This window comes from Lagenorhynchus albirostris, chromosome 6 (assembly GCF_949774975.1).
Source record: "Lagenorhynchus albirostris chromosome 6, mLagAlb1.1, whole genome shotgun sequence".
NCBI lineage: Eukaryota > Metazoa > Chordata > Mammalia > Artiodactyla > Delphinidae > Lagenorhynchus > Lagenorhynchus albirostris.
The window spans coordinates 6,535,130-6,561,367 of NC_083100.1; the positions used below are offsets into that span (position 1 = coordinate 6,535,130).

General features: G+C 42.5%; 2 protein-coding genes and 1 pseudogene across 7 annotated transcripts in view; 1 reads left to right on the top strand and 2 right to left on the bottom strand.

Annotated features, from left to right (window-relative positions):
• The window catches only part of LOC132521998 (UDP-glucuronosyltransferase 1A1-like), a 73,536-nt gene that overhangs the window by 12,318 nt on the left and 34,980 nt on the right, over nt 1-26,238 (bottom strand). The window contains exon 1 of one of the 6 annotated variants that reach the window (XM_060151792.1): nt 5,676-6,539. The exons of 4 other annotated variants lie outside the window; for them this stretch is intronic. In XM_060151792.1, coding sequence (XP_060007775.1) covers nt 5,676-6,539 — 864 coding nt within the window. Of the gene's footprint in view, nt 1-3,362; nt 3,560-5,675; nt 6,540-26,238 lie in introns of those variants that run through there. One more of the 6 variants, XM_060151795.1, reaches the window with a different exon arrangement.
• LOC132521999 (dnaJ homolog subfamily B member 3-like) lies at nt 11,015-11,758 on the top strand. The gene has a single exon (XM_060151798.1). The coding sequence runs from the start codon at nt 11,015-11,017 to the stop codon at nt 11,756-11,758; it is 744 nt and encodes a 247-aa protein (XP_060007781.1).
• LOC132521904 (neuropilin and tolloid-like protein 2) lies at nt 24,471-25,170 on the bottom strand (annotated as a pseudogene).

Genomic DNA, 26,238 nt, shown 5'->3' on the forward strand with positions numbered 1-26,238 from the left:
CAGAAGAGAAATTTCCAGTTAAATTTTTTTCTCATATTCTTTGGCGACAGCATACATTCAGCTATGAATCAGGTATCTTCCTCTTAAGAATGTGATTAAAGGAGTGTGTGTGTGTGTGTGTGTGTGTGTGTGTGTGTGTGATAGAGACACAAAGCATCAGTGTGTGTTAGAGCATCCCTCCCTCCCTAACTGCCTTCCATCCCACAGGAGGAAGTCTTCCTGCTTACAGAGTTATCACTTGGTTTCTTCTTTGAGATACAGAATCCAGGTAATGTGCCAAGTTTCCAAAAGAAAAGTGATCGGAGGTAAGACCAGATCCACTTCCCCAGGGCTTCAGGCAGCTGGGAAAGTCTGGGACATAAGCAGGCCTTTAAGGGTGGGCAGGGCTGAAGCAGAGGGTTGAAGGCAACGGGGTGGAGGGAGGAGAGGGAAAGGGGCATCCTGGAGAGAGGAGAGAGCCTTTCAGCACCGTCCAAAGAGGACTTCGGAAAGCTTTCTATGGACTAAAGCTCCCGTATTGCCTGTCTAAGAAAATCTACAGTAAAGACCTGTATTACTTTTCAAGGTTTCTAGAATATTCTTTTATACTGAAAGAATGAATGGAGTCAGAGCAGAAAGCTACAGACAGCATTAAGGATTAGACTCACGATTAAGAAAAAAGCCTCAAGTAGCAAAAACATCCTTTCACAGCTCTCGCCTCCCTGCAGCCTATGGCAGTTTCCCACACGGCAGCCGAACACACTTGGATGATTAAAGATCATGTTCATGTCAACTCAGTGGTGAAATTCAACCAGTCAACCGTGCATTTTTCCACCTTTCCTGGAGAAGAGTTTCTAAGAGTTTAAGTGAACTTGCCTGCGTTAGCAAGAAGAGTATCCGGAAGTTTATTTGAATCTTTCTTTGCTGGTTCCTTAATGTACTGTGAAAAGTAAACTAGGTGAGAAAAATACAAAATAGGGGACAGGAACTCTTGCCAAGTGTGTCCCAGAGATCTGAGCCCCTTCTGTGGAGTTCAGAGAAGGTCAAGGGCATGTGAGTAAGCCCTGACTACCAAACTACCAAAGCCACTGGTGGGAAGGAGAAACAGGCAGCATCTTCACCCACCCGGCGTATGACCCTCACAGAGTGCTCACGTCCTGTCCCAGAAGCTGATTCCTTATATCACTACGTCCGTCATGGTCATCCAAGGAAGGCTGCACAGGTAAGGCTGCTCCATTGTCTCAGGAGGCAGCCAACCAGGACCATCCGCAGGCATTACGGCCTTGGCTATTTAAGGACAAAGCTCAAATGAGGCAACGGGACTTTCTGAAGAAACTTCTGGGCCAGATGACACAGGGAATGAGGAATGAAGAACAGAGAGGGGGCCACACGCTAAGCCCTCTGCAGATTACACCAGCTTGTTGCCCTCTGCATGGGAGGCAGCATCATTCCCAAACGGGGGGGCTGAATTGATTCAAAGTCCTTCCCTTTGCCAACGGCGTCCTATTGCCATTAAGTCGACTTTTTTTATCAAGGAATAATTTTTTTTCTCTTTGTCCGTGCCGTGCGGCTTGTGGGACCTTAGGCCCCCAACCAGGGATTGAACCCAGGCCCTGGGCAGTGAAAGTACAGAGTCCTAACCACTGGACCGCCAGGGAATTCCCAAGGAGTAATTTTGTTAATCAAGTGAGTTTTGGTGTATTTGAACTGTACACCGTGATTGATTTTCCAGTTAACAATGAATCTTACAACCACTAGAACACGAGCAATCCGTGGTTCCCTTGAATAAAGCAGGAAGACAGGATTTTAGAAAATGTCTGTGTGTATGGGGTGAGAATCAGAGATGGCAGGGATCCCAACTAGTAAATACAGATCCTAGTTTACGACCTGGCAAAGGCCCTTCCCTAAAGTAATAAGGAATAGACTTAGAGACGGATGTCAAACAAGAGCTCTGAAAGGATGCGACAAAACGGTTCAATGAGAAGAACAGCAGTTTTAACCATTAGCGTTACAACCTGGAGATGAGCGGTGGGTGTGTTTCAGGAAGAGAGGAAGGAAGCCCCTAGATTCAGCCCTCAACAATAATCTTAGCTCAGCCTGATCTGTTCCCAAACTTCAGAGCCAATGCCAGAGTGCTCCAGGCTTCAGGAAATACATGCACACACACCTGCATGCACACACACGCAGGGGCACACACATACACAGTGGGAATCTGCTTAAAGGGGAATCTGCTTAAAGGAATCTGCTTAAAGGAATCTGCTTAAAGCAAGGCATAAGTAGGGCAATTTTCCCCCAACTGTCGGTTATTAATGATCTAATTAACTCCTTGAGAGTCTCCAGATGGTTTTATACGTCTCCAAAGAGTGCCAAGGGCATTAGTGAGACTGCGTGATGTGGTTGGCTTTGCCCAGAACTGCGGGGTTTCCTGGGACTTTCAGTGTTAAAACCAGAACAGTCCTGGACAAACCAGGATGCTGGCTCCCCTGGATGTGAGCTAGGAGACTTCAGACGGGGCTCAGCACACGATTTTCAGAGACGGCTGCCAAGCTTGAATCCAAGCACGCCAGTAAAGCCACTGACCAGCCCTACTGCCAGCCCATCCCACTGTCTAGTCTGCCCCCACCAGCCTCAGGCCCTGTTCTAGGGCCCTGGCTCCTGGCAGCTGTGTCTTGGTCTTTCCCATTGGGCCCATCTGAAAGGTCAGGGAGTGGGTATCATCCTCCCCGCCGACCATGCTGAATTTCCTAAACTTCCTAGGACCTCCTCTCCTTCATGAAACCCACTCTCACTTTAACCTTGTCTAGAAAGGGCCAATGTCCCCTCCTTCCATACCCTTCCACAGCCACTCAGCCACCGTAGGATGTGATTAACACAGAAGGAACGTGCAGGGCCATAAACACCCAAAGTTAGGTAATATCACTTGGCTGGAGTTTAAATGCCATGAAAGTCCATTTACAGAACACAGAAGGGCAAGCTGCAGAGCTTGTGTTATCACGGCCAGTGTCGATTCTGGGCCAGTACAGGATTCAGTAATGGTAAGGTCTACCCCCTACTTGGCAAAAGTTCCCTAAACCTTGCCCCGATTTCACAGTCTCTGGAATGGGCAAAGAGCGAAGCCATGTGATGACTGAAATAAACCTCGACCCCCCACCTCTTATCCCATTCCAAAAAAATAAGGCTCCCCAAAGCGAAAAGACTTGCCTACTCCAAGGAAGCTTTTAATATAAAAATCCTGACTTTTGCTGCAAGTTTAGTATTTTCAGTTTCAGGCTTTTATTAGATTTTTCCTTCCCAAATGCCTTTTGTTTTGCAAGAAAGCCTCGTGAAACCTTTAGTATGTTGGAAACATGTCGCTTTATCATTATACATTCAGAGCCACTTACAAACATTGCAGGCTTCCCTGGTCGGCACTCTTTCTTTTCCTCGTCATCTTCAAGTATGTTCTCACCCATCTTCTGTTTGGCTATTTTCCTTACAATTAATGTGGCTGTATGGATGTCATCTCTGTAACCCTACATGTCTGTAAAGGTGGTCTCTCACCCTGAGAGGGGAGTGACATCTTGGAATTCTTGAGTTTCATGCCTTTGCTCTCGACACTGTTCTATCATCTTTATTCTTTCAGACACCCCAAAGGTATGCCCAGCACCAGGCTGTGCTTTCTCTATGGACTCTCATTACCAAAGATTTTTATCTTTATTCTTGATAAGTTCTGGACCTTTACCAATAGCATTGGGAGTAGGTTGGTCCCCACTAGAGGGAGGGAAGCACAGAGTAACATTCTTTAATTAATAAAAAGGAAAAAAGATAACAGCAACGTGACAAACCAGCAAAAATCAAGAAAAGGGGAGATGACAAAGCAAAATAAAAATAAACTGGAAGAATTATAATCAAATCTATCAATTGTTAAGTACAAACAGGAAAAATTCAACTATTAAAGGAATCTGCCTGACTAGGTTAAGAATATCAGCTCCATGTTGTTTAAAGAGAAAGAAGAAGGTTGATGATATGGAGTAGTAAAGAGGCACTAGAGAAGTGTAAACAAAAATAATGCAGGAATGGTGGTATTAGTATCCAAAAACGGGGAATTTCAAATTAAAAGCACTTAAAATAGGACAAGGAGAGCTACTATTTGGTACAACTTACAGAGACATTCTCACACCTAAGCTTATTTGCACCAAACAAGGCAGCAACCAATACATACTCAATACAATTCACCACTTAGACAAATTTACAGGGGGAAAAATATATCAATAAATGATATAAAAACATGATAGCAAGAAAGGCAGTTGATAACGTTCTTCAGCCTCTCCCATTAAACATCCAAAATAAAGAAGGAAATCATTTAAATAAATAAAGACGGTTTGCCAAAAATCCATGGCAAACTTAACGCAAAGCAATGAAATGAAAATCTCACTTGGATATGCTGGCTAGCTTTCTTTCCTTTGACCTGAGATACGCCCGTTGGTTTGATGATATTTCACCCCTTCCTTTTCCTCTGTCTGAAAGAGAATCATTAATGGTTTTCTATACTCTTAGGTTTTCTCATCTTGCTTTCAGAAAATCAACACCACCTCCTTCTTTCTTCACCAGACCACCCCATCAGACACAAATGTGTCCAACGGGCCATTTCTCAGAATCTTATTGCCATAGGACCTTTGAGGGATTATCAGCTCTCTCTCCACATTACAGGGGCGGAAGACAGAGTATGGAGACCCTGTCTTGCAGCAGTGAGGTGGAGGCATCCACCTGACACTTGATTTCTCCTGGTTTTCTTCCCGCTGCCCAGAGTTTCTCCTGGCTGTGACAATTACATGATCATTTAAAATATGAACCACGTCAGGGGCACGCTGGAAATAAGATTCATCGCTCTCCAAGGGTGATGATAGCCCCATAGTAGGAGCCAGACTCAGCACCTGGAAAGTGCCTGGGCTACCAGCAGATTCTCAACCAATACTTGAAAACTAAATGAATGCACGCCCACTGAAATGTCATCTTCTTGAAGAATCCTTCCCAAACCCCCTTTTGAAGGAGCCTCTCCTGCTATTCTCTATCTCCTCTGTTGAGACTTGGAAGAGGATGTGAATGCTACTTTTCTGCATGGTGTAGGGGAAAAAAATTAACATATAAGCATTTAAGAGAGATGCATGAACTTTCTGCCCATTGTCAGAACCTGGCTATCTGGTGATTTGCTTAGTAGAGGAAATGGAACTGCAGGATTCAGCCTATCAGAATATCTAGAAATGAACCTTTAATCAGGAACATAAAGGCAATTTTCCCTGCTGGGATCTATAGATATCAAAAAATGATTTCAGCAATCTTGACTCCTGTGAGCCTGACCCAGTCACAGGCAAAGTGCATAAAGCACAATTTTGTTCTCTGCAAGGAACCCTGAGCCCAGCATGCTGTGTTTATGGCATTTAAACGGTGTTGCATCTAATTGATTATTATCTGCTGGAGCACACAGAATAAAGTGGCCAAAATACACTTTCCTGAAGTATCTGATAAAAGAAATAAGCCAGAAGATGATGCCAAAGACAGCTATAAATTACAACTCAGACCTAGGAGACTGGTGAGATATCAACGAGAGAGGACATTTGAGACTATCTCAGCATGCTCATTCAGCATCTGTGGCGAGCTCATCTACCCAAAGCACTTGCTAGACTACAGGCATTTAAAGTTCCCACTCAAATACACACCTGAGATAGTGGCTTTTTGCTAGCGCAGTTGATCCCACCAATAAAAACTGTATTGGGCATGATGGGCCTTGGGTAATTATTTACAAAGTCACTTCTGAGAAGCCAGATAGATGCATAGCTCATAAGGTCCTGGAGAGTCACATCTTTCTGAAGGACTTCCGAGGCAAGTGGTGCGTACGGGGAATAAACCACATTGCACAGAAAGCTCTCTGACAAGGCAATGAGTATGTTCTTCACCCGCTGCAGGAAGGTCATGCGATCTGAGTTAAAGGACAGAGGCCTGGGCACATAGGACGGTGGGTTGGGGCACCGGGCACCCTGGAAGTCCAGGCTGCATGGCAGTCCATTCAAGAAGAACACAGCAGGTACAGCCAGGCACTGGGCCACGATGGGGCCGCAGGGAAGGAAAGGGTCCGTCAGTACAGCATCAAAGCTGCCTTCTGCCAGGGAGGACATCAACTCCTTGTTGTGCAGTAAATGGGAGCAGGCGGAAAAGAGTAGAGCTGAGTCATCTTTGATTTTCTTGTATATTTTGACCATGCGCTGCAGAAAAGGGTCGTTCTCAAAAACACTACGCCCAAGGTTTATAAAAGCCACTTCCAAGTCCTCCCTTCGGAATGGCACGGGATACCTCTTCAAGGTGTAAAATGCCCCTTCTTTAACGTACATGGAGGCGTCGGGTGCGAGGACCACTATGTCATGTCCCTTGCGCTGCAGCTGCTGGACGATCCCGACCAAACTCAGCCAGCGGCTGCCGTCTATGGGGACCACCAACAGCTTCCCACCCTGCGTCAGGGCAGGGCCAAGCGCACACAGCAGCAGGCCCAGGATGAGTGGACGTGGACCCTGGGACCCTGCTGTCATGGTGCCCCTGCCGTTGCTACCAAGACTGTCACCTGCCGGAGGTCTGCCCTCTCCCACTTACACAGCGCAAGAACCAAACTGTACACCAAGTTAATGTTTGATTAGGTCACATGACAATCGCTGTCAGTCAGCTAGTGGTACCCGGAAGTTTACTTTTAGAGATAAAGAGGGTACAACTTGACTAGGTCTCTTCATAGGCAACAACAGTTTAACTGGCTGGAATCCCTTAACAATCACTTGAATCACATTTTTTTTATCTTTGTTGGAGTATAATTGTTTTACAATGTTGTATTAGTTTCTGCTGTACAACAAAGTGAATCAGCTATATGTATACATATATCCCCATATCTCCTCCCTCTTGAGCTTCCCTCCCACCCTCCCTATCCCACCCCTCTAGGTGGTTTCAAAGCACCGAGCTGATCTCCCTGTGTATGCGGCTGCTTCCCACTAGCTATCTGTTTTACATTTGGTGGTGTATATATGTCCATGCCACTCTCTCAGTTCGTCCCAGCTTCCCCTTCTCCCTCCCCGTGTCCTCAAGTCCATTCTCTACATCTGTGTCTTTATTCCTGTCCTGCCCCTAGGTTCATCATAACCATTTTTTTTTATTCCATATATTTGTGTTAGCATACAGTACTTGTTTTTCTCTTTCTGACTTACTTCACTCTGTATGATAGACTCCAAGTCCATGCACCTCACTACAAATAACTCGATATCATTTCTTTTTATGGCTGAGTAATATTCCATTGTATATTTGTGTCACATCTTCTTTACCCATTCATCTGTCGATGGACATTTAGGTTGCTTCCATGTCCTGGCTATTGTAAATAGTGCTACCATGAACATTGTGGTACATGTCTCTTTTTGAATTATGGTTTTCTCAGGGTATATGCCCAGTAGTGGGATTGCTGGGTCATATGGTAGCTCTATTTTTAGTTTTTTAAGTTACTTCCATGCTGTTCTCCATAGTGGCTGTATCAATTTACATTCCCATCAGCAGTGCAGGAGAGTTCTCTTTTCTCCACACCCTCTCCAGCATTTATTTTTTGTAGATTTTTTGATGATGGCCACTCTCACCAGTGTGAGGTGATACCTCATTGTGGTTTTGATTTGCATTTCTCTAATGATTAGTGATGTTGAGCATCCTTTCATGTGTTTCTTGGCAATCTGTATATCTTCTTTGGAGAAATGTCTGTTTAGGTCTTCTGCCCATTTTGGGGTTGAGTGTTAGTTTCAGGTGTACAGCAAAGCAATTCAGTTATTTTTATATATATATATTCTTTTTCAGATTCTTTTCCATTACAGGTTATTACAAAATACTGAATATAGTTCCCTGTGCTATACAGTAGGTCCTTGCTGTTTATCTATTTTATATACAGTAGGTGTATGTGTTAACCCAGCACTCCTAATTTATCCCTCCCCCACTTTCCCCTTTGGTAACCATAAATTTGTTGTCTACGTCTGTGAGTTTGTTTCTATTTTGTAAATAAGTTTATTTGTATTATTTTGTAGACTCCACATATAAGTGATATCATATGACATTTGTCTTTCTCTGTCTGACTTACCTCACTCAGTATGATGATCTCTAGTTGCATCCATGTTGCTGCACATGGCATTCTTTCATTCTTTTTTATGCCTGAGTAATAGTCCATTGTGTGGTAGATAGATAGATATATAGACATACCCAGCCACCGCATCACTTTTTTTTTTTTTTTTTTTTTTTTTGCGGTACGCGGGCCTCTCACTGCTGTGGCCTCTCCCGTTGCGGAGCACAGGCTCTGGACGCGCAGGCTCAGAGGCCATGGCTCATGGGCCCAGCCGCTCCGCGGCATGTGAGATCCTCCCGGACCGGGGCACGAACCCGTGTCCCCTGCATCGGCAGGCGGACTCCCAACCACTGCGCCACCAGGGAAGCCCAGAAACTCAGAAATTTTTGAGGCCTCTGTGCACTTGGCTGGTTTGGGATCGTGACTCTGCCCATGACCAGGAAATGTTCTTTACCAATAGGAATAGCAGACAATCCACACACTGTCAAGAATTACGACCAAGAACCACAACTAAGCAATTCGATAAAGCTCCTGACCTGAAACCTGTGAAGATCTGACACCCAAAATCCATTGTTAATTCCCCCACTCATCAAATATTTATGGGAAGTCTTGGCCCTCCCAGCACCGTGCTAGGAGCTGGGACCAGAAACCCAAGTTAGAAATGGTCTGTGCCTGTCAAGAGGGCTCTGGTGGACAAACAACCAGAGGCAATTACAGGGCAGAGTAAGATGTGCCCTGGTTGGGGAGCATATGGGTGGCCAAGGAAACTGAGCAGGCCAGTGATGTGGTCTTGCTTTAGGGGCTACTGAAGAGTGGAGCGTCTGCAAGAGCATTCCTGGAACCCATTGGAAGGTGATTTATTTTAAAGCTGAAGCCAATAATTAAGAAACCCACCACTCCACAGACTCCTAGTTCTTTTGATGGAATCAGATTGGAGCTGCTTGTTACTAAACTAAAAGGGTTACATAAACAAGTCCTTTGTCCTCTGGACAATCTGTGGGACCCTGCAGGAGGAAACAAAGCCATCTTCCTTAAATCTCTGTAGCATTTTGCTTTATTCTGCCTTGCATCCCTTAGCAGTCTGCCTATCTGTCTCTGCTACTAGACTCTCTCTGTGTCTCTGCCTCTATCTATGTATCTATCTATTCACATATATATACATATATATGTCCACAGGTTCAGCTTTGGAACCACTCTCTCACACAGGTGGCCGTCCATGGTTCTGCAGACAGTAAGACTCAGTAAATGTCTCTGTATGGATGTGACACCCCTTCTCCCTTTGCTCTAGGCCCCATGTCGAAGCAAGAAAGTGCTGAATCCAAATCATTCTGCCACTGTTTCTCAGACCCACCTGCCATGGTCCTGCTTCAGGGCCTCAACCCCCAAGCCCCCTAATCCCTACCTGTCCCTTTTGGTTCCCTGCATCAGCTGTCCACACACCACCACCACCCCTGAAACCTTGCTCAACAGATCCCTAGGGCCCGGAATAGAATTCAGACTCCTCAGCCTTGCCCTCAGAACTCCCTGGGATGGACTCCAGCTCACTCCTCCTCTCTAGCCTTTCTGCTTGACCCCTCCCTCTGCCCCTTTCCCTCCTGCCCTTCTGGATCACTTAACCCTCGCAAAACACACCTTGTATTTTTCCATATTGCTTTGTTTACACCGGACTCTACTCCCAATCTGCTTCCTACTACTGTTTATTGCGTGCTTAGCAAATGCCAAGTTCAGGGCTTCAGTCTCTCCAGGTGATATGGAGTCAGCAGTTTGTCATGGTGAAACGGTGCACCCTTTTGGATCTACTACCCTTCATGATGAAATGTTGAGAGTTCATTGGTTAATTATTTCCTCTTAGAACTAAGTGACCTTTACTGGTGTTGCCTCACCATTTATGAAAGCAAAGAATATAGAGTCAGGGAGAGAATAAGGAGGAGGTGGAAAGAAGTCAGATGTCAAAAAGAAAATCATGGTTATGATATAGCAGTTTTAGCAGAAGTAATCATTGAACCCCAAGTTTACCCACAGCACTATAAACATGGCCAAACAAGCTTTAATCATTTTGATATACTAGACGAGGTGTTCACAAACTATGTACAAACCATGGGCCTGAGCCCCCTTGGGATCCCCAAGACTTCGTAAGAGAATTTCGCAAAGTTAAAACTATTTCCATGATAAAGATATCTGACTTCCGTGTACAGTAGAATTTCCCAGCGGCTACATGACACGTGATATAGCAATACATTGAATGTAGAAGCAGATATAAAAATCTAGCTCTCTGTTAAGCCAGAGAGATGAAAAAAATGTAAAATGAAACCACTCTTCATTAAATTTCTTTGGCTTGAAAAATAGTTATTTTTCCATAAAAATATGATTTATGTTAGCATGTAATGGGTGTATCGTTATTAAATTGACTAATTAACTTTGACTGTTTTAATTTTTAATGGAGTAAGTACTGATAGATATAACCCACATAAACTCAAAAGGGTCTTGAAGCCAAAAAGTTGGAGAAATGCTGTCCTAGACAAATGATAACGGCTGTCCTTCAGCCCAGGGTCGCACTAAACTCACTCCTGTTGCTCTACCCCTACCTCAGGCCGAGGGGAACCCTGACGTAAACGCTATTTTAAGTAAAGCATTTCCTAAGGCATTCAGAGCAACTGCCCCCATTTGGAGACCACAGGTCAGCTGAGGGCCGGGTGGGCGGAGCGAATGAGTGGGCGGGGTCTCCGCGCCTGCGTGAAACACGTCACAGAGCGCCTCGTGGGGAGAGCATTCTGGGATGCGGCCTCGGCCAGTGAGGCGCGGGCGTCGTCACAAGTGGCGCCCCCTCCGCGCAGCCTGGCCTGGTGGGCACTCCGGCCCGTGCCCCGGGGCTGACGGCCGTGCCGCTCGCCCTGTCCCTGGCCTGCAGGCCGTGCCCGGCCGTCCAGCATGGTGGACTACTACGAGGTGCTGGGCGTGCCCCGCCAGGCCTCGATCGAGGCCATCAGGAAGGCGTACCGCAAGCAGGCGCTTAAGTGGCACCCGGACAAAAACCCTGAGAACAAGGAGGAGGCGGAGAGGCGATTCAAACGAGTGGCCCAGGCCTACGAGGTGTTATCAGACGCCAAGAAGAGGGACATCTACGACCGATATGGCGAGGCGGGAGTGCAGGGCGGCGGTGGCGGCCGGGGCGGCAGGCCCTTCGGGGACCCCTTCGAGGACCCCTTCGAGGGCGTCTTCACCTTCCGCGACCCGGCCGACGTCTTCAGGGAGTTCTTCGGCGGCCAGGACCCGTTTTCGTCTCACTTATTCGGAGACCTGCTTGAGAACATTTTGGGCGGTCGGAGGAGCTCCCGGGGAAGCAGAAGCAGAAGCAGAGAGTCCGCACCGATTTTCTCCACCTTCAGTGAATGTCCAGCATCTGGAGGCGGTTTTTCTTCCTTTGATAGAGGATTTACCTCCTTTGGTTCCCTGGGCAATGGGGGCCTTTCTTCCTTCGCCATGTCTTGTAGTGGTGGGACGGGCAACTTCAAATCCATGTCGACTTCCACCGAAATCATTAATGGCAAGAAGATCACCACCAAGAGAATCATTGAGAATGGCCAAGAAAGGATAGAGGTGGAAGAAGACGGAGAGTTAAAGTCCATGATGATAAACGGCAAAGAGCAGTTACCACACCTTGACACCAAGTGATTCCGGCCCACATTTAATTCAGAGCACATTCTGAGGAAGAGCAGGACGTTCGTTTTTTTTTGAAGATTGCAAGCGAGCTCTACTTTCAAAACAACTGTACTCAAGAATTTAGGAACAGTTCAAGGTGATGCCTGTTTGGTGTTGTTGGGACCACAGAATGGGACCTCTGTTTTTCTTTAAAACTGTGGTACATATCTGTATGCACTTTGCTATTTATTAAACATCCCAAGGCTGACAGTGCTTATTTCATGGTACTAAGACAAAATGTTCACCACCGCACTTTGAACCTTGCCTTTCCATTTTGTTTGAAGTGTGCGCCAAGTAGGTCGCTCTGAAGTTAATATTGTGAAGATAAATACATTTACTTAATTTTTTTAGCACAAAGTAGTAAGAGATAGGAATATATGAATAATACTCCTGGCTTACAGATGGTTTGTAGTTCTACCTAATGCTGGTGACATAGTAAGAGTTGACTATTTAAAAATAGCGGCAAACCTAGGCTTTTTAAAAACAGGTAAACCTGGCATAGGCGATGTATTAGTTTCCTATGGCTGCTGTAACAAATCACCACAAACTTGGTGGCCTGAAACAGTGTCTGTTTATTCTCTTAGAGATCTGGAGGTCGGAAGTCTGAAACTGGTTTCATTGAAGTCAGTGTTAGCAGGGACTGTGTTCCCTCCAAAGGCTTGGGCAAAATACGTAAATTCCTCATGGTAACCATTAGTTAATAGGATCCTTAGGACACTATTAAGATAACTTGACTTAAACAGTAATTTAAAAAAAAAACAAAACGGTGATGATGACTCAAAAACTTTATTCAATTGCTAGCTATACCCAAACTGGTTCTACAACTGTGAGTGCTGGAAATGTAAAAAAGCATTTCCATAAGGCTACACAAAACTATCCCATTGCCATGTGTATGATGTATCTCATTTCAAGTTAGATTGACAAAAGCCAGAAAGATTGGAAAGATTGGAATAGTGGAAAGTTTGGAATATTGATTGAGTGATGAAACACACACACATCTGAGAGGATAGCTTTCTGTTGGCACAATTTATGCCCCCAAAGGGGGCACGGTTGCCTTAAGACAGTCCACTGCAAAATGTTCCATCCTCCTTGGTCATCTCCCAAGGAAAGGTTTGCGTAAGGCATGAAAGCAAAAAGACAACTGAACTGGACAGACTAAGACTGCAGCATGTTCTTAGTTCCTTACTGAAAAGTCATGTGACCTGAGCACATTGTTAACAAACTTAGAATATATGAGATTGAGTTTGGATACCCTTTGGTCCTTTAAAGTCCAATCCCCATGGAATGACATGCAAAAAATACACAGCAGGGACACAGGATTCAGCCACCACTCTCCTTACAGGGATACACGGAGTCTGTTAAAACCATATCAAATAAACAAGTCACTGAAGTACCTCGGCAGTGCTGCTTATATACTCTCTACAAGCAGGATCAGAATAAAACAGACTACTTGGGCTTTTCAAAAATGAGTTCATTTGCTTGCCAGGCAAGGGGACACACTGTTGAAGACATTCATGGTTGTTGAGGGAGCTGGAAGGGATGGGGAGCAGGGAGAGAAGGGGGATGTTAGGAGTTTTGAAGTGATAGGAAGGGAGGTGCACAGTTTCATGGTGCTTATGCTAATTAAGGGTAGAAAATTACCGTTCTGGATAGAGCAAAATAAGTGCATTTGTATACAAATGGTTAAAATTAAGTCCCCATTGTTCAGTGGTCAGGTAAGTCTTCAGTTGAATCCAGTAAGAGTCTGACACACCAAGATGACACAGAGGTCTTAGATCTTCAACCACTCTGGGTAGTTAGAATAGTTGAGGGCAAAGACAGCGTTCAATTTTGATATATCCTAGATTAGTACTGCTAAGTGGAAAGTTTCCCTTTTACAGAAATAGAAAACATTTAAGGAATTTTCAGGGAATTCCCTGGTGGTCTAGTGGTTAGGCACTTTAACTGCCATGACCCTGGTTCAATCCCTGGTCAGGGAATTAAGATCCCTGCAAGCTGTGAGGCGTGGCCAAAAAAAATTTTCAAAACTGAAAATCCTTTTTAAATGTCTTGACTCAAAAAATCACACTGCTGTAGGCCTGTATATAAGTATTCCTCTTTTAGGAAAGGTTTGAATGGGTTTCAGAGTGGAAGAAAAGCATTTCCTCTGGTGCAAAAGTGACCATCTCAAGTCCCCTGCGTTGGATTCCCTCCATGGAATCACTAGCACCACCCCGCAGAACACACCAGGAGGGAAAATTGTGTTCCTGTGAGCTCCAAGAGACCTGGGGACCTGTAGTCATCTTAGCAGAATCCAGATAGACACTTCCCCGCTGGAGCGCCACACTTAACTAGTTCTAGTTTAGCTTATCTCACACAACAGAAAGCATTTGAAAGAAAGAATACTCTCTTCAAATAACCGTTAAGGATCAGTCTTCTTTCCCCTGTGATTCCATTCTTCTGTCTCCAAACAGGGAGGGAGTTCCTCTTCATCTTGGGCAATCATTCACCCAAATGCTTACTTGTCCAGGAATTTCTAATTCCACTTTCTCAGTAAACACAGATTCATTTCCTCTTGTCCTACTCTCCTTTGAACCCTTTCTGTATAATCTCAACGACCACCAATGAGCATACACAGCAATCTAATGTGACTACACTCTGGGAAAGAGTTAACAACCTCATTGATGAAATAGTCTATTCTCCATCTTTAACCCATAAAGCTGAATTTTGGACTTATTAGTAACTTACAGAACTCTTTCCTCCTATTAATATGCAACTTGTAGAGTACCCAATCAGAAATAAGCTTTGTTAAGGTGGAGCTCTCTAAGGAAAGCTGCTTATTTGATTTTTCGTTTTTGTTTTCCACTTAGTGAATGAGAATACTTAATGTAAAATCAGGGAGAATGTTTCATTTGAGGTATCTATATTTAGCAAAATAAAGAGGAACTCTTTACCTTGGAACTTTATGAAAACAAAACCATTTGTTGAAAATGAGTATATTCATATTATGGGAGGGGCAGTAACTAACTTGAAGGAAGCGAAAGAGTGAATTTTTTAATGCATATTGAAAGCAGTAAAGATCATAATTGATAATGCAAAAACTAAAATCAGTGTAGAAGTATGCTCTTCCAGAGATCATCTCCCAGAATGCGTCAGAAAAATAGAGTAGATAGGATTGAGGAGCAACATGAGAGCAACAGAGCCTGGAAAGTAGAAATCTGTGGGTGACAGATGTTCCCCAAGAAGAGACCAGAACAAAATTTCAACAACTTAGAGGAAAACTTTCAAGTTTTCAGTAAGATCTGGGTTTAACTTTAGGCTGATGTTGTGTGGTAGGCAGAAAAATGGCCCTGCAGAGAAGTTCACATTCTAATCTCTGGAAGCTGTATGTTGCCTTACATGGCAAAGGGACTTTGTAGATATGATTAAGTTAAGGGTCTTGCCATAAGGAGATTACCATGGATTATCTGGGTAGTTTCAACCTAACCCCACGGGCCCATATAAGTGAGAGGGAGGCAAGAATGTCAGAGATTTGGAGATGCTGTACTGCATTTACATGGAAATGGAAAAGTACCAGAGAATTCCCAAATTAACAACAAATAAAATTGTTTATAAAAAAAGGAAAAAGGAAACACAAAAAGAATGAGCTTATACTAAATGGAAGGAATAAAGTAATTATATTGTGTCAATGAACAGAATTCTTACATCAAAAGAAATAGATTGGATGGAGATTTTTTAATATTTTTAAATTTTTAAGTAAACTTTTAAATAAAGGTTTCAAGTTAAAAGAGATAGACTTCACATATACATGGTCAAGTTACTTTTTTCAAGGGTTCAAAGAATATTCAATAGGGACAGTCGTTTCAAGAAATGGTGCTGGGAAAACTAAATCTCCAAATGTAAAAAATGAATTTGGTCTCTTACTGATGTCATATAAAAAATTAACTCAAAATGGATCAAGGATCTAAAACTATAAAACTCTTTGAAGAAGACATAGGACAAAACTTCACAACATTGAATTTGGAGAAGATTTCTTGAAAATTACACCAAAGGCATAGTTAATGAAAAATAACAAACTGCTGATAGTTTGGGTTTTCTTTTTGCGGGGAGGGCATGCCACACAGCATGAGGGAACTTACTTCCCCGACCAGGGATCAACCCCGCGCACCCTGCAGTGGAAACGCAGTCTTAACCACTGGACCGCCAAGGAAGTCCCTAAAAAATTAACAAATTGGACTTCATGAAACAATTTTAAATGTGTACATCAAAAGGTATTACCACAGAGTAAAAAGGCAGACCATAGAATGGGAGAAAATATTTGCAAATCATATATTTGATGAGGGATGGATATCCAGAATATATAGAGAACTCCTAAAACTCAAAAACAACAAAAAGACCTGATTCAAAAATGGGCAAAGGACTTAGACGTTTCTTGAAAGATGTGGAAATGACCAATAAGCACATGAAAAGACGCTCAACATCATTAATCATTAGGGAAATGCAAATCAAAACTACAATGAGATGTCACCTCACACCCATTAGGATGGCTATCATTTAAAAAAATACAAAAAACAAAGCAAAAAATACAGAAAACATGCCTGGCAGAGGATGTGGAGAAATTGAAACCCTCGTGTACTGTTGGTGGGAGTGTAAAATGGTGCAGCCACTGTGGAAAACAGTATGGCAGCTCCTCAAAAAATTAAAAATAGAAATACCAGATGATCCAGCAATTCCACTTCTGGGTATATACCCAAAAGAATTGAAAGCAGCATCTCAAAGAGATAATTGTATGCCCATGTTCATAGCAGCATTATTCACAATAGCCAGAAGGTGAAAGCAAATTGTGTCCATTGGCAGTTGAAACGCAAAATGTGGTCTGTCTACACAATGGAATATTATTCAGACATAAAAAGGAAGGAAATTCTGACATATACGACAACATGAATGAACCTGGAGGACATGATGCTAAGTCAGTATCAAAAAGACACATACTATATGATTCCACTTATATGAGGTACCTAGAGTAGTCAGATTCATAGAGGCAGAGAGTAAAATCATGATTGCCAGGGACTAGGGAGTTGGGCAAATGGGGAGATGTTGTTTAAGGGACATAGAGTTTCAGTTTTTCAAGATGAAGAGCTCTGGAGTTTTGTTGCACAACAATGTGAGTATAATTAACACTACTAAACCATACCCTAAAAAAATGGTTAAAATGGTAAATCTTATATTACGGGTGTTTGACCACAATTAAACATTTTTAAGAAGCAAACTTTATGAAGAAAACACAGCAGTCATAAACCTATGTGCACCAATCTAGCAGCTATATGTTTAAAGTAAAAACTATTAAAATTCCATATGTAGATTGACCAAAGTTCAGTTAAATGGGAAAATAATTTCAGACACCATTTTCAGATTTGGGCACAGCAAGGTTTTTTTCAATAAAAAATTGAAAATATACATTTTTAGTTTTATCTATGGAAGATTTACAAACGTTGATCATATGCTGTCTGATATAGTAGCCACTAGCTACACATGATTACTGCGCACTTGAAATGTGCATAGCCCAAACTGATATGTACTGTAGGTGTGAAATACATACCAGATTTTGAAGACTTAGTATGAAATTTAAACATGTGAACTATAACAACTTTATATTGAGGCAAGTGGGCAAGATGTCAGATTGGAAAGAACTTGAGCTCACTTCCTGCTGCGGGCACAGCAGTATTACAATTTACAGAGCAAATATTGAAGAGAAAGACCTGAAGACTAGCAGAAAAGATCTTCTACAACTAAATATATAAAGAAGGAACCACAAGAAGATGTGTAGGAGAGGTGGAGACAAGGTAGAGTGAAGACCCATACCCTTGGGTGGACGACCCACAAACGCGGGATAATTACAATTGCAGAGGTTCTCCCTAAGGACTGAAGGATATGAGCCTACATTGGGCTTCCCAGCCTGGGGGTCCTGAACCAGGAAGGAGAGCTTCCAGAACATTGGACTTTGAAGGCCAGTAGGGCTTACTTTCTAGAGAGCCAGGGGGCTGTAGGATATAGAGACTCCACTCTCAAAGGGTGCACACAAAATCTCACACACACTAGGACCCAGGGAAGAAGCAGTAATCTGAAAGGAGCCTGGTTCAGACCTGCCTGCTGATCTTGGAGAGCCTCCCAGAGAGGCAGGAGGCAACAGGAGATCATCCTGGGGATATACACACTGGCAGCAGCTCTACTGGGGAGCTCCGTTCTACCACAGTAACACTGTGCTGGCAAGTGACATTTTGGAATCTTCCCTCTAGCTTATTAGCATTGGGACCCAGCCCCACCCACCAGCCTGTCAATACCAGTACTAGGATGCCTCAGGCCAAGTAGCTAGTTGAGTGGAGACACAGGCCCATCCACTAGTAGGCCAGCTTCCTTCGGACCCCCTGAGCTCGCAGCCACCTGGGACATGGCCCCATCTGCCAGAAGGCCCAGGATCTGGCCCTGTCCACCAGAGGGCCCAGGACATGGACTCGCCTACCAGTGCATCAGCACTAGCCCAGGGACCCCCTGGACCTCACCCCACCCTCCAGCAGGCTGATACCAGCTCCAGGACCCTCAGGCCCTGCAGCCAGAGACTCCAGGATGTGGCTCCACCTACCAGTGGGCCAGCATTAGGTATATACATAGATATATATGGCCCCAACATAGGAGAACCTGAATACAAAAAGCAAATATTAACAGACATAAAAAGAGAAGTTGACAGTAAACAACAATATTAGAGTACTTTACAACCCCACATACATCAATGAACGCATCATTCAGACAAAATCAATAAGGAAACACTGGCCTTAAACAACACATTAGGCCAGGTAGACTTAATAGATATAGATAGAACATTCCATCCAAAAGCAACAGAATACACATTCTTTTCAAGTGCACATGGAATATTCTACAGGGTAGATCACACATTAGGCCACAAAACAAGTCTCAGTAAACTTAAGAAGACTGAAATCATATCAAGCACCTTTTCCAACCACGATGCTATGAAACCAGAAATCAACTACAAGGAAAAAATTGCAAAAACCACAAACACATGAAGGCTAAACAATGTGCTACTAAACAACCAATGGGTCATTGAAGAAATCAAAGAGGAAATAAAAAAATACCTGAAGACAAATGAAAACGAAAACACAACAATCCAAAATCTGTGGGAAACAGCAAAAGTAGTTCTAAGAGGGAAGTTTACAGCAATACAAGTGTACCTCAGGAAATAAGAAAAATCTCAAATAAACAACCTAACCTTACACCTAAAGTAACTAAAGAGAATAAACAAACCCCAAAGTTAGTATAAAAAAAAATAAAGATCTGGGCAGAAATTTAAAAGATCAATGAAACTAAGAACTGATTCTTTGAAAAGATAAACAAAATTGGTAAACCTTCAGCCAGACTCATCAAGAAAAAAGAGAGAGGGCCCAAATAAATAAAATCAGAAATGAGAAAGAGGAAGTCACAACAAACACCACAAAATATATAAAGGATCGTAAGAGATTATTGTGAACAATTATACGCCAATAAAATGGACAACCTGGAAGACATGGACAGATTCCTAGAAATGTACAATCTCCCAAGACTGAACCAGGAAGAAACAGAAAATATGAACAGACCAATTACCAATAATGAAATTGAATCAGTAATAAAATACTCCCAAGAAATTGAAGTCCAGGACCAAATGGCTTCACAGGTGAATTCTACCAAACATTTAGAGAAGAGTTAACACCTATCCTTTTCAAACTATTCCAAAAAATAGGAGAGGAAGGAATGCTTCTTAACTCATGCTATGAGGCCAGCATCACCTTGATACCAAAACTAGAAAAAGATATCACACACACACACACACATTACAGACCAATGTCACTGATGAACATAGATACAAAAATCTCAACAAAATATTAGCAACTCAGTGGTACATTAAAAAGATCATATACCACAATCAAGTGGGATTTATCCCAGGGATGCATGGATTGTTCAATAGCCGCAAATCAGTCAAGGTGATACACCACATTAACAAACTGAAGATTAAAAGTCATATGATCTTCTCAATAGACGTGGGAAAATCTTTTGACAAAATTCAACATCCATTTATTAAAAAAAAAAAAAAAAACTCCACAAAGTGGGTATAGTGGTAAAATACCCCAGACTAATAAAGGCCATATATGACAAGCCCACAACTAACACCATACTCAGTGGTGAAAAGCTGAAAGCATTTCCTCTAAGATCAGGAACAAGACTCTTGCCACTTTTAATAAACATTATAAGTCCTGGCCACGGCAATCAGACAAGAAAAAGAAATAAAAGGAATCCAAATTGGAAAGTAATAAGTAAAACTGTCATTCTTTACAGATGACGTGACACTCACTATACACAGAAGATCCTAAAGGCATGATCAAAAACTACTAGAACTCATCAGTGAACTGGGTAAAGTCGTGGGACACAAAACTATTATACAGAAATGTGTTGCATTTCTATACACGGACAATGAACTATTCAAAAAATGAAATTAATGATACAATTTTATTTTCAATCGCATCAAAAAGAATGAAATACCTAGGAATAAATCTAACTAAGGAGGTAAAACATCTATACTAGGAAAACTGTAAGACACTGATGAAAGAAATTGAAAACGACACAGATGGAAAGATACACTGTGCTCATGGATTGGAAGAATTAATACTGTTAAAATGACCATACAGGGCTTCCCTGGTGGCGCAGTGGTTGGGAGTCTGCCTGCTAGTGCAGGAGACACGGGTTCAAGCCCAGGTCCGAGAAGATCCCACACGCCGCAGAGCGGCTAGGCCCATGAGCCACAACTACTGAGTCTGCGCGTCTGGAGCCTGTGCTCTGCAAAAAGAGAGTCCGCGACAGTGAGAGGCCCACGCACTGCGATGAAGAGTGGCCCCCGCTTGCCACAACTAGAGAAAGCCCTCGCACAGAAACAAAGATCCAACACAGCAAAAATAAATAAATTAATTAATAAACTCTTACCCCCAACATCTTCTTTAAAAAAAAAAAATGACCATACAACCCAAGGCAAACTACAGATTCAACACAATACCTATTAAAACACCAACAGCATTTTTCACAGAATGAGAACAAACAATTCTAAAATTTGTATGGAAACAGAAAAGACCCTGAATAACCAAAAAAAAAAAAAAAAAATCTTGAGAGAGAAGAACAGAACTGGAGCAGTGACAAGGATGGACCTAGAGATTATCATACTAAGTGAAGTTAAGTCAGACAGAGAAAGACAATAATCATGTGATATCACTTATATGTGGAATCTAAAAACATGATACAAATGAACTTATTTACAAAACAGAAACAGACTCACAGACACAGAAGAGAAACTTATGGTTACCAAAGGGGAAGGACAGGGGAGGGTTAAATTAGGAGCTTCGGATTAACAGATACACATCACTATATATAAAATAGATACATAGCAAGTTCTTACTGTATAACACAGGGAACTGTATTCAATACCTTGTAATAATCTATAATGAAAAAGAATCTGAAAAAGAATATATATCTGAATAACTTTGCTGTACAACAGAAATTAACACAACATTGTAAATTAACTACACTTCAATTTTTAAAAACAGCAGAACTGGAGGTGTCATGCCCCTGGTTTCAAACTATACTACAAAGCTACAGTGATCAAAACAGTATGGTACTTCAGTCTATGATTGAAGGCAATTTGTGGGATGATACACATAGAGGAAACACCATGTAAAAAACTTCTTCTTGCTGTTAATGTTAGTGTATGTTAGCTGTGAGTGCTGCTCCAACTATGTTTGCAACTGTACATGCCAAATCTGATAGCCCAGAAACCATCACAAACAAACTTCCCTTGACGGAAAGAAAACTTATGATCCCAGTGAGGGCTAAAAAAGAAAGATAGGGACTTCCCTGGTGGCGCAGTGGTTGAGAGTCCGCCTGCCGATGCAGGGGACACGGGTTCGTGCCCCGGTCCGGGAAGATCCCACATGCCGCGGAGCGGCTGGGCCCGTGAGCCATGGCCGCTGAGCCTGCGCGTCCGGAGCCTGTGCTCCACAACGGGAGAGGCCACGACAGTGAGAGGCCCGTGTACCGAAAAACAAAAAAGAAAGATAAAGAAGCCAAGCACAACTGGTAGAATCTGGACACGTAAGTAATAAAAACTGGGGATTATTTAAAGCGTTCATTTGGAAATATGAAAAGATGGTCGTATTCCCCACTGCTATTATTTCATTTTATTTTTTAAAAAGAACATGTTATTTATTTATTTTTACTATTTATTTTATTTATTTTCGGCTGCATTGGGTCTTTGTTGCTGCGTGCGGGCTTTCTCTAGTTGCGGCGAGCAGGGGCTACTCTTCATTGTAGTGCGTGGGCCTCTCATTGTGGTGGCTTCTCGTGTTGCAGAGCACTGGCTGTAGGTGCGTGGGCTTCAGTAGCTGTAGCACGAGGGCTCAGTAGTTGTGGCTCGCGGGCTCTAGAGTGCAGGCTCAGTAGTTGTGGTGCACAGGCTTAGTTGCTCCGCAGCATGTGGGATCTTCCCGGACCAGGGATTGAACCCATGTCCCCTGCATTGGCAGGTGGATTCTTAACCACTGCCCTACCAGGGAAGCCCCCCGCGGCTATTATTTTAAATAAAAATGTTGAGAATCACACACACACAAACACAGAATGGTACTGGCACAAAAACAGACACATAGATCAATGCAACAGACTACAGAGCAGAAATAAACCCACACTTACATGGGCAATTAATCTATGACAAAGGTGGTGAGACTATACAATGAGGGGAAGACAGCCTCTTCAGTAAATGGTGTTGGGAAAACACAACTACATACAAAAGATCAAACTGGATTACTCTCTCACACCATGCACAAAAATAAATTCAAAATAGATTAAAGACTTAAATGTAAGACCTGAAACCATAAAACTTCTAGAAGAAAACACAGGCAGTATGCTCTTGAACTTCAGTCTTAGTAAATTTTTTTGGATATGTCTCCTTAAGCAAGGGAAACAAAAGCAAAATAAACAAATGGGACTATATCAAACTAAAATCTTTTTTTTTCATGTAATAATATATATTTTAATATCAGATTTGTGTAGTGATTTAGAACAATAAATGTCACACAGTGAAAAATTTATCATAAACTAAACGCAATAACAAGAGGAAACAAATGCTCATGTACACATTACCAAGGCCTTTACAGTAAATTATAGTGTAGCGTTCCATCACAGCATATTTGTATTCAAAGCTGCTAATGTGGACACTGAAAGAAGTCTGTCCTGTAGCTCTTTAGTCTTGATTTAATAAAGTCTGTACAGTATCAAATAATATCAGAAGTCTAAAAAAATGCAGTGAGTTTTTATATCATGTTTATAAATTATTGTTTATAGACCATTAAAAAAATAAGGTTAAAAGTGCAGTCTTAAAAAAAGTAGAAATTGTTATTCTTGGTAAGAACTAGAAAAATGTATTATCCCAAATAAGAAGCAATCTAAAGGCTGATACAATTTCTTAGGCATTTTCCTTTAACTCTCGTACAACCTTGGTTACCATATCCTATAAGATAAACCAACACAAAGGGAGTGAGATCATCTTTTTATAAAGATAATAAAAGACACAGATCTAGTAATGAGAAACACAGGAAGTGAATATAATGATAGGCCTCCCCGAAATGAATTAAATGACTTTTTGCTCACAGGAGTGAATGGGCTATCACTGAATGTGATAAAACTTGGGGAATTTCAAAGCATTTCTAAAAATTTTAATCGTTTTCAAGTTTTGGGGTATAACTGGCAATGGTGCATACATCCCAGGATTATGAAACTTTCTCGTATAATATAACTAAGACAAAATGTGACTTAAAGGTGCTAAATCATATCACAGAAAATAAAGACTAAGGATCCAGTAATTAAAAGGCAGCAGTATAGAAACCAGTCAAGAAGAAGCAGATGGACAGAACACAACTCTGTGTCTTAATTGGCACTTACCACAGTAACTAGTTATATTTTGACAAATTCTAGAACAAATGCCTATATTGAAATACGTGTGATACATGAACCAGTTATATAAGAAACTGAAAGGGTAAAATTACTGCCTTATAAAACAAATTAAATTTAGAGAAAAGAAAAAATAAAAGGAATGTGAAGAAAAATCTTACTTTTAAACTTACTGTGGGATCAAAATATTGACAGAGCTGTGTCAATCAAGAGCAGTCTTCCTGCTGCTAAGACAGGCAGGCAGCTGAGCCTGGCGCACCACTACCCCTCCTCTCTCCAAATGCTACTGAGCAATAGAGGCTTAGTTTTTGTTTTTCACTGAATGGAGTAAGTTCCTTGGTTGGGTTAACATATATAGACTGCCTGAGATCATAAAAACTGCACCATTACATTAGATTAATGGGGATTGAAGGTCTTCCTAGTTCTGACAGGAGAAAAGGGTTGGCTGCTGAAGACAGTACGGGTGCTCTGTAGCACCCATACTTAATTAATGTAATTAATGTCACCTTCAGTAGAAGATTAAAAATCGATGGCTAGGGTGGGAGGGAGGGAGACACAAGAGGGAGGAGATATGGGAATATACGTATGTGTATAACTGATTCACTTTGTTATAAAGCAGAAACTAACACACCACTGTAAAGCAATTATACTCCAATAAAGATGTTAAAAAAAAATCGATGGCTGTGGATGCTTGTGCAATCTTCCCTCCCTCTGACAAATTTCATAGGGAATCTCTTCCATTACTCTGTCTTCTAGGGCCTGTTCAGGGCACTCATGTGCCTGCTTGAAAGTGTAGCTTCTCTTTTTGAAGATGCTATTAAATGTCTTCATTGGCTGCGGTTGTGCAGAACCATTTTGGAAGGGAAGTTCCATGCAACTCAGGTTGGTCCTGCTTTGCTTGATGCTGGGTGCCTGCAATCCACAGTGATGGTCGTGGATGCATGGCGACGCAGTGGAGGAGCGCCGCGCCTTCTGGTAGCTGTCCAGTTCCTCCGACAGGTCTGCAGATGTCCCCTTGTCTCTCGGTGAAAACAGTTCATAATGAGGAGGATCAAACTCTTCGTGAAATCCAGTTTTATTAAAAGCAGTTTTGCAAGCCATGACCTTTTTTCAAGGCTGTTTCACTTGTACTAAAATAGAAATAATGAGAAGGACCAAGACAATCCCTGACGCAATGCCAACAACTGTTCCGTGAGTTTTAGTGATTTGTTCAAGCAGTCCTGCTTTTTTCTTTTCTTTACAATGATTTTCATCCCAAGAGTATGCACAGTTTTGAACCCCATTACAGATTAAAGAATTATTGATGCACATGTTGCTATGGCAAAAGAAAGGCTGTCTGTGCAGGGAGGCTCCACAAAGGAAGTAAAAAGCATTCTGGGGCTTCCCTGGTGGCGCAGTGGTTGAGAGTCCGCCTGCCGATGCAGGGGACACGGGTTCGTGCCCCGGTCCGGGAAGATCCCACATGCCGCGGAGCGGCTGGGCCCGTGAGCCATGGCCACTGAGCCTGCGCGTCCGGAGCCTGTGTTCCGCAACGGGAGAGGCCACAGCAGTTGAGAGGCCCGCGTACCGCAAAAGAAAAAAAGAAAAAAAAAGCATTCTGAACGTGCTAAGCCGACTACCTTCATCAGCCCACATTCGTATCACCCCAACTCCCGTTTTAAGCATTACGTCATGGGCCACAGTGCTGCAAAACTTGGTCTTCAGATTTTCAATAGAACTGCTCCCATCATAGACTGCAACGAAGTTTCTCTTGCATTCATTTGAGTGCTCCATTTGATAATCTAGGAACCTCAAATAAATCTTATCTTTTGGAGTAGCTTTAATCATCCACATGCAATCAACCGCTTGGCCGGGTTTTGTTTTCTCCCCTTGTTCTACCTGACTCCAACGTACTATTCCGTCAGCTCCTGACAATTCAAACTGGCCATCTCCTAGGTAAGTAAAGTCTGAATCTGGAATAAACGAATATTTTGCTAGAAATTCCAGTCCTTCAAGTTCTTCATCGGAACTGAACTTAATCCACATGAATCTCCCTGTTGATCTAATTAATGGAGGGCTTTTCACACCACAGTCACGATCTACATGTGGAGAGAAACCAAACGGCCTGTCTCGAACTTCCAAGTGATCAAACCGACATTCAAATGATGGTTCTAATTCAATAATGTTCATCAAAGGTCAGCTGTGTTTTTTGACGTGAAGCAGCTTCCAAAATGTAGATACATTCCTTGTTTGGTGGATATGAGTCAAGATAATCTGGTGAAGCAAAATGACCTCCATTGCTGGTTCGAACCCAAAGGCCACGCTGGGTTGCAGGCATGTGCTTGATTCCAATATTTTGTCCATCTTGGGTCTTTTGGGCCACAGCAATCCCTTCCACTACAAGTATTGTTATTAACCACACAGGATGGAGCAGAGCTGCTCCAGGGCCATGATCCTGAGTG